Source organism: Bidens hawaiensis, unplaced genomic scaffold, assembly GCF_021521415.1.
Source record: "Bidens hawaiensis isolate Kalapana, Puna unplaced genomic scaffold, B.hawaiensis_p1.1 tig00004818_1, whole genome shotgun sequence".
Taxonomy (NCBI): Eukaryota; Viridiplantae; Streptophyta; class Magnoliopsida; order Asterales; family Asteraceae; genus Bidens; species Bidens hawaiensis.
Window position 1 is genome coordinate 122,427 of NW_027491301.1, and position 9,679 is coordinate 132,105.

General features: G+C 35.5%; 1 protein-coding gene across 1 annotated transcript; it reads left to right on the plus strand.

Annotated features, from left to right (window-relative positions):
• Positions 1-217: 217 nt before the first annotated feature.
• LOC143628141 (uncharacterized) lies at positions 218-9,023 on the plus strand. Its single transcript, XM_077097802.1, has 4 exons — positions 218-440; positions 3,240-3,312; positions 6,540-8,183; positions 8,972-9,023. Exons 1-4 carry the CDS (start codon positions 218-220, stop codon positions 9,021-9,023), a joined length of 1,992 nt encoding a protein of 663 aa, XP_076953917.1.
• Positions 9,024-9,679: the final 656 nt, after the last annotated feature.

Consider the following 9,679-nt stretch of genomic DNA (forward strand, 5'->3'; position numbering starts at 1 on the left):
CTACATGCGGATTCAGGAACATGCCAAGAAGATCCCTGATGTTATGACATGTACGTTTTCAGTAAACCATATTTCTGCTTCTGTGTTGTTTGACTCAGGAAAAATTAGGAGTTTTGTAGCTACGACATTTAGTATGTTAGCAAAAATGGAATGTTGTCGTGTGTCTGAAACATTTACAGTAGAAACCGCTAGTGAAACCTCGATTAGGATAATGAGAATGGTTGAGATATCTGGGCGGGAATTCCGTTCTTCCCTGTATGTGATGACTTTAAGAGGATTCGACGTTGTGTTGCGCATGGACCGGCTGTCTGACTTTGAGGCTCAGATAGTATATAAGAATAGAATGATAAGGTTAAAATCTTTGGATGGTAGTACGGTGACGGTTTATGGTGATCAAGAAAGTTACGGGCTTAATGTCATTTCGATGATAAAAGCCGAAGGTTTGTTAAGGTGAGGATGCAGTGTCTACCTGGCGTATGTTGTCAACGCTACGGCCGAGACGAAAGAAGTGAAAGATGTTCCTGTTGTGCGCGACTAGCCAAAAGTGTTTCTAGAGGACCTTCCGGGGTTGCCGTCAGAACGAGAGGTAGAATTTTAGATAGACTTAGTACCAGGAGCACAACCCGCCGAGAAAGCACCTTATCTTCTAGCACCATCTGAGATGAACTGATGTCCCAACTGCAAGAACTCCTCGACAAAGTTTTTATAAGGCCGAGTGTTCCCCTGTGGGGCGCACCGGTGCTATTTGTTAAGATGAAGGATGGGAGTATGAGAATGTGTATAGACTATAGTGATCTGAATAAACTTACGTTGAAGAACAGATATCCATTGCCACGAATTGATGATTTGTTTGATTAGTTACAAGGTGCTACTTGATTCTCACAAATAGACCTTAGATCATGCTATCATCAACTAAAGGTGGAGGAGGCTGACATCCCTAAGACAGAGTTTCGGACGCTATGTAGACACTACGAGTTCCTTATGATGTCATTTGGTCTGACTAATGCTCCTGTGGCATTCATGGACATGATAATAGGGTATGTTGGCCGATGCTAGACAAATCAGTCATCATGTTCATTTTGAGCATTTAAGAGAAGTATTGGAGGTTTGAAGAGAGAAAATTATATGCTAAGTTTTCGAAGTGCGCATCCTGGTAGCGTGAGGTACAGTTTCTAGGTCACATGATCAATCCTGAAGGGATTACTGTGGACTCAACTAATATTGTGGCGATAATGAATTGGAAGACTCTGCAAAACCCTACTGATATACGCAACTTCTTTGGGTTGGCTGGCTATTATAGGAGATTCAATCAAAGCTTCTCTAAGATAGCCGCACCGTTGACCGGCATGACCCGAAAGACCGTTGTATTCAATTGGGGTAAGTACTAGGAAGAAGCTTTTGAGGAATTGAAGAAAAGACTCACACAAGCTCCAATCCTTGCCCTACCCGATGATGATGAGGATTTGGTTGTTTGTATAGATGCTTCGCATCGTGTGTTAGATTGTGTTTTAATGCAACAAGGAAATAGCCTATGCGTCTAGATAGTTAAAAGTTCATGAGAGTACATACCCGACGCATGATTTGGAGCTAGCGGCAATTGTGCATGCTCTCAAGATCTAGAGACATTATCTGTATGGTACTAAGTATACAAATCGTAAGAGTTTAAAGTAATTTTTCGAGCAAAAAGAGTTGAACACGAGGAAGAGAAGTTGGTTGAAGTTGATACAGGACTATGATTATGATATCATGTAACATTCGTTAATTTTTAAACCCGAAAACCCAACCCATTTTGAACTTTCGGGTTTGTTTATATATATATATATATCAAGTTTCGTTTCATGTATTTTATATTTTTATATTTGTATTTGTTAAACCGACCCGTTTTGTCGTTGCAATATATTCTCAGTTGCCGTTTATCAATAATATATTATTCATGATGATTTAAGTTCATTATCTGTTCGTTTATATTCATTTTGTTTAAAACTGCAAGATTTAAGTCTTCGTTTAACCAATTTTAAACTATTCGGGTGATAAGTAAATATCCAACTTTATAACCTTTTATTATAATTATAAAATATTTGAAAATACAAGGTCCAATATGTAATTATAATTTAAAACAATATGAAAACTGAGGGTTATAAGTGTAAAATGTATTTAAATTATAAAATTTTAATTAAAACCTACCGCAAATATAGCGACCGGATTTTCGACTCCGACGACCTTTAAACACCATCCAACTTGTGTTTTAACCCAAATAAAAGCTTGTAATACCTATTGTCCATTACGGCAAATGTATAATCACCCATAATAACGTGTTTCAACACCTAATTAATCCGCGAATCAACCTGGTAACAGTCAAATTATAATCAAAATACCATTAACAATCATAAACGCTTAAATGCTCCTATTGAGATTATAAATAGGCCTCTATTCATAAACTAAACTTGCTACAAACGTCAAAGTAACCTAAAATGCACTCTTCATCGCTTAATTGATCTGTCCAAGTTCGTCTCTGGCCATACCGTCGTTGCTCATCAAATCTTCAGAGTTACGTGTAATAATTATATGGTTTTGAATCATTTTTAGCCGATTAACGAAACCCCTAACCTAAGTTGATCAAACATATAACCATTTAACAGATTTGAAAATCTAGGGTTTTGATGAAGATTATGGACTTTTATGTTAATTTATATATTTTTGTTTATGGTCTTTTAACAAACAAACAAGCTGGTCCATCTGTTAATTCATGAAAGTATGGGTATGAGGACCTGGGTTCGAACACTATCACGCCATTTTTATTTAAATTTCTCTTTATAACTTTTAATTTATTATATTAATCAAATAAATTATTAAAAATAATTATAAATTAAATAATATCATTTTAAATTTAATAAAATTAGTTATATATTATACTTATCATTTTCTCAACTAAAAACCAACTTTTGTTTTCGTTAAAGTTTCTTGAAAACCTGATTAACATTATATTATTATTTAACTTTTCGCCAACTTTATAATACACTAAAATACTATTTCTACCATTAAAATCCGTGTTTAAAAAATATTATAATTCTCATGTTAACTAATCAATATTAGAAAGATCAATCGTTAATAATTTTAAATAATATTATAATGCCATAATATATTGAAATATAATAAAATAATACACAATCTCCAAAACTTAATTATTCTAACTTTTACAATCCCGATAGTTAGTCTTTAATTGTTATATTTTTTTATAGTTCTCGAAGTTCGATCAATCATTTTCTTTAATGCGTTTTCGGTTTTCATTTCAAGTTTAGCTTCAATTTCAAGGTAAGTTTCTCACACCCCCTTTTTACGCTTTTACTTTGGGGATACATGTCCTAACAAAATACTTAGTGTCACACCCCAACCTGAGGAGAAAATGCCGGGGCGCGTATTGGTTGCTTACAACTCACAAGGTACTATCATACAATTTAAATATTACAATACCTAATTTATTTATTTAAATTCAATCAAATACACATCCTCTCAACTTGTTACAAATAAATAAATAAAAAGCAAATAAATCAAACTAGTTGTCTTTTTATATATAACCTAAAATCAATCTGTGTGACCTTCAATCTTCTCTTCAAACCAAAAAATAACCAGCAATATGCCTTAAACATATATATATATATATATATATATATATATATATATATATATATATATATATATATATATATATATATAGTCAAAACACATGTTGAGTAAGTAATCACAAAATTTTGATAATAAACAAATTATATATAATATATGCAAATCAATATCATGAGTATCAACAATTATATGAAAACAAATACCTGGTGTCAGTTGATCATGCCTCATAAACGGGCTATGGCTACTATGATAACTTGCTAGAATCAAGAGTTGCTAAATCAATGATGGACCCCTACGAATTGCAAGAATAAAATAATCAAACAAATAAGCAAATAGAAAATAAACATTTAACTAATCAACAACACAATAATTATGATTTGCTAGTATGGATATTATGTATTATGAAAAATAAGAACAGATACGCATAAAGTCCAAATAAATATTTTAAAACGGTAAAATATGGGAGGGATTAATCCCATGTGTTTTTGACAACAAAAATATATTTTTTCGCATATTGTGGGTTATTCTTTGGTTTGAAGTGAAGATTGAATGTCACAAAGATTGGCTTTAGGTTATATATAAAAAGACAACTAGTTTCATTTATTTGTTTTTTTATTTGTTTGTAACAAGTTGACACGATGTGTATTTGATTGAATTTAAATAAGTTTGATATTGTCAAATAAATAAGTTAGTTGTGATAAATCAGTTCGTGCCCCGGCATTTCCGCCTTAGGTTGGGGTGTGACAGATTGGTATTAGAGCCGAAAGTTGTAAGATTGGTCATTAGAGGTGTCCTAGTAACATGCTTAAGAACCCATACGTGCGTACTTGACTACCTATGTGTTCAAATTTTAATTGTTTACAACTTACTTATTTATTTATTTACTTTATTATTTTAATTTTGTACACGCACACACAAACTCCGAGGCTACGCCTCATTCTCAAAATTATTTTCTTTAAATTTGTATATTGTTTTTAATTTTTGGAAATTCATTAAGAATTCCCTTATTTTGTTTTTACTCTCGCACAATAAAGCATGGGGGTAGACAAGTTCATGTAGTAACTGGAAGGGGGAGAATACTGTGAGTTGGGCCATGGCAAAACGATTCAGAGAACCCAAGGTAAGATACTATTCTTTACATGGAGTATAACCCGACCACAATACTCGAGCTTGTAGGCAAAAGCGTAACAATTTTCATACAATCGGAACTTTAAGCGTTAACGTAGCCAGCTAAACGGTTAAATTCCTTATTTATAAACCAAATTCAGGGTAGTTCAAGGCTAAATACCGAGTTTCCAAATATTGTATTTTTGTTATTTAAACATGTTTAGTTGGGTGAAAAATCCGGGAAAACCCATTGGCACTCCAACTACGCATTTCTCAACCCATTTTGATATATATGTTTTTGTTGGAGTCTAATCATACATGTGATTCACGGGATGCTCCAACCAACCACATTTAAATTCATTTTTTTATTATTTAGTTGGGTCAGTTAAAATGCCGGGGCGCGAACTGATTGCTCACAAATCACAAGGTACTATCATACAATTTAAATATGACAATATCTAATTTATTTATTTAAATTCAATCAAATACTCATCGTCTCAACTTGTTATAAATAAATAAAAAAAACTTATAGATCAAACTAGTTGTCATTTTATATATAACCTAAAGCCAATCTACGTGACCTACAATCTTCACTTCAAATCAAATAACAACCTTCAATATGCGTAAATGTATATATTTTGTCAAAAACACATGTTGAGTAAGTAATCATGAAATTTTGATTATGAATGTATTATATATAAAATATACAAATCAATATCATGAATATCAAAAATTAAATGAAAACAAATAACTGATGTCAGTTGGCCATGCCTCATAAATGGGCTATGGCTACTATGACGACTTGCTAGAGTCAATGATGGACCCCTCTGAATTGCTAGAATCAAATAATCAAACAAATAAAAATTAGCAAATAAACATTTAATTGATCAACAACACAATAATTATGATTTGATAGTATGGATAATATGTAGTGTGAAAAATAAGATATGATATGCATAATTCCTCCAAAAGCATTTAAAAACAGTAAAATAGGGGAGTGATTTCTCACCTTGATGATTAAGCAAGTAAACCGAGAGATAAAATAAACGAGCAAGGTTATCGTGTCAAGTATTTTGATCCAAATAGACTTAACACTTATACAAAATAAAATAAAATAAAATAGAACAAGAACCGAGAATATAGCCGCCGGAATCAATCCAAACGGATGTATAGAACTCCGGTTATGATGTTTTTTTTATAAATAAGTGTGACAACCGCCATTTTCAGGTCAATATCCGTACATGTCCTAAACGCGCATACATTTTATGAGTTTCTATTTGGCTTAAATTGCATTAACTAATTCATAAAGTCTAGAGAATCCATACATATCGTTATCATACGGTCGGTAATCTTAGAAATTACCGGTTGACATATGCAAGTTAGCCTGATAAACTCGGACGTTGGTAATAAATTATTATAAAACCAAAGCAAGGCTCAATAGTCCAATATATAGACTTTATGTTGTGCACTCACATTTAATATATTAAAATTTGTGATAACATGTATCTCGAGTCTAAGAAATAAGGGGGTCCCTTTTTGTTGCTCACCATAAGAAAGGGAAGGGGGTTGGTAGTTTGGTTGGTTTAGGCATTATTAAGAATTAGTTTGGTTAGTTTAAATGTGTTAGTTTGGTTAGATAATTTTATGTTTTTTTAAAGTGTAGGTATCTTGATGGCATAATATTTCTGACATGACATTATATGTACTAATGTGAATATTGCACCATCGTATGACTAGTTTATATAACAGTCACGAATTATATGTACACATCTATATAATATTATATGATTGCAACTTGTCTAAACTATTAGCCTTGGCAACGCAGATACTGGAAGCAATCACGAAGGGTGTTCCTATAAGACCTTTTTGTCTTGCCACCCTCGAACCTTTCGCGGCATTAAGGGTGCAATTGGATTTCTACGGTGGATTGAGAAAACTAAGTCAGTTCTAAAGATTAGCAACTGCCCTGACGCCGACATGGTTAAATATACCACCTGTAATCTTGAAGACAAAGCACTAGCATGGTGGAACTCTCAAGTTAAAACTCTCGGATTGGATGTGGAATACCAGCTTTCGTGGGAACAACTAAAAACTATGATGCTCGAGGAGTACTGCCCCCGTAATGAGCTCCAAAAGTTGGAAGCCGAACTGTGGAGTTTGACAATGGTTGGTGATGATCTAGTTGGGTACAATGATCGCTTCAATGAACTTTCAACTCTTGTGCCACACATGGTCACACTAGATATCAAGAAGATTGAACGCTATCTCTGGGGTCTCGCACCTCAAATTCGTGGCATGGTGACTTCGTCAACTCCTACAACCATGAAGAGTGCCATCAACCTGGCTAACAAGCTAAGAGACGACGCCGTGCGTGATGGACTTTTTGGTAAAAAGGCGTATGATAACAAATATGGGGAAAAGAGGAAACATTGTGGTAAAATGAGTAACAGGTCTAAGAAACCGAATCAAAAGAAACAAGAAACTGTCAAGGCTTTTGTTGCTAATGTTGTGGAACCAAGGGGTTATGGTGGTACTCTCCCAAAGTGTAACCGGTGCCCTTACCATCACGTGGGGAGGTTCACGCAATGTGATAAGTGCAAGAAGTTCGGTCATCAAGCTACGACTTGTAGGGTCAATGTCACTGCAGATAAGAATGTTGATAGGGTCAAACAAGGATGTTATGAATGTGGAGACCCCAAGCACTTCAAGAAAGACTTCCCAAAGCTGAAAAATAACAACCAAGCTCATGGGAGGGCATTTGTGATAGGATCCGGTGACGCTCGCCAAGTCCCTAATACCGTCACGGGTACGTTCCTAGTAAACAATCACTATGCCTCTATATTATTCGACACAGGTGCTGATTTGAGTTTTGTGTCAAAAGATTTTAAATCTTTGCTTAATATTAAGGCGAGACAATTAAACCAACGATATACAATTAAATTGGCTGATGGTAAGCTAATTGAAAGCAATGAGGTTATCCAAGGGTGTAATTTGTTTCTAGAAGGTCATTCGTTTAGCATAGACATGTTACCTGTAGAACTCGGAAGTTTTGACATCGTCGTTGGTATGGATTGGTTATCAAAGAACCATGCGGAGATTGTGTGCTTCAAGAAGATAGTACGCATTCCACTCCCAAATGGAGAAACCCTCACGATTCATGGCGAGAAGAGTGGCACCAAGTTAAAGCTGATAAATTGCATGAAGGCCCGAAACTTTTTACGCAAAGGATACCATGCATTTCTAGCACATGTTGTTGATAGGGAACCCAAAGAACGAAGAATTGAAGACATACCTATCGTTAAGGATTACCCTGAAGTCTTCACCGAAGACTTACCAGGGTTACCGCCGCCAAGACAAGTTGAGTTCCGAATTGATTTGGTGCCGGGAGCCGCACCAATTGCTCGATCTCCATATCGATTAGCACCATCAGAGTTGCAAGAACTATCCAACCAATTGCAAGAATTATTAGGTAAGGGTTTTATTAGACCGAGTTTCTCACCGTGGGGAGCTCCGGTCTTGTTCGTGAAGAAAAAAGATGGAACTTTTAGGATGTGTATCGATTATCGGGAATTAAATAAACTCACGATTAAGAACCGATATCCACTTCCTAGAATTGACGACTTATTTGATCAACTACAAGGTTCTAGTTTCTACTCAAAGAAAGACCTACGGTCCGGATACCGTCAATTGAGGATTCAAGAGGAAGACGTTCCCAAGACTGCTTTCCGAACTCGTTATGGCCATTATGAATTCTTAGTCATGCCCTTTGGCTTGACAAATGCTCCTGCTGTTTTAATGGATCTCATGAATAGGGTTTGTAAGCCTTATTTAGACAAGTTTGTGATTGTGTTCATCGATGACATCCTCATATATTCACAAACTAAGGAGGAACATGAACAACATTTGAAACTAATCCTAGAATTACTCAAAAACGAAAAATTGTACGCTAAGTTCTCAAAGTGTGAATTCTGGATCCGAGAAGTCCAATTTCTCGGACACGTAATCAATGAGAATGGCATACACGTTGATCCTGCCAAGATCGAGACAATTAAAAATTGGGAAGCACCAAAGACTCCAACCGAGGTGCGCCAGTTTTTAGGACTAGCTAGCTACTGCCGTCGATTCATTAAGAATTTTTCCAAGATAGCCCAAGCATTAACTGTTTTGACACAAAAGGATAAGAAATTAGATTGGGGCAAAAAAAAGAATCTGCTTTCCAACTACTAAAATGAAAATTGTGCAGCGCACCGATTTTATCTCTTCCAGAAGGTACTGATAATATTGTCGTCTTCTGAGATGCGTCTCATCAAGGCTTGGGATGCGTGTTGATGCAAAAAGATAAAGTGATCGCCTATGCCTCCAGACAATTAAAAGTGCATGAGAAAAATTACACGACTCATGATTTGGAGTTAGGAGCCGTCGTATTTTCACTCAAGATTTGGCGACACTATCTCTATGGTACAAAGTGTACTGTGTTTACTGATCACAAAAGCCTGCAGCACATATTTGATCAAAAATAATTAAACATGCGACAACGCCGTTGGGTTGAGTTGCTTATTGATTACGATTGTGAGATTCATTATCATCCGGGTAAGGCAAACGTCGTGTCCAATGCCTTGAGCCGCAAAGAAAGAGTTAAGACACTTCGAGTTCGTGCATTGGGAATGACCATACATACAAGCCTCACCACTCAAATTCGTAATGCACAACAAGAAGCGCTAAAAGCCGAAAACCTAAAAGGTGAAAACCTTCGAGGGATGGATAAGCAACTGGAACCCAAATCCGATGAAACTCTCTACTTTTCTAATAGAATTTGGGTACCACACACTGGAGGGTTACGTGAGCTAGTCTTAAACGAGGCTCACAAGTCTAAATACTCAATTCATCCTGGTTCAGACAAGATGTACAAAGACCTCAAGGAGCTTTATTGGTGGCCCAACATGAAAGGCGA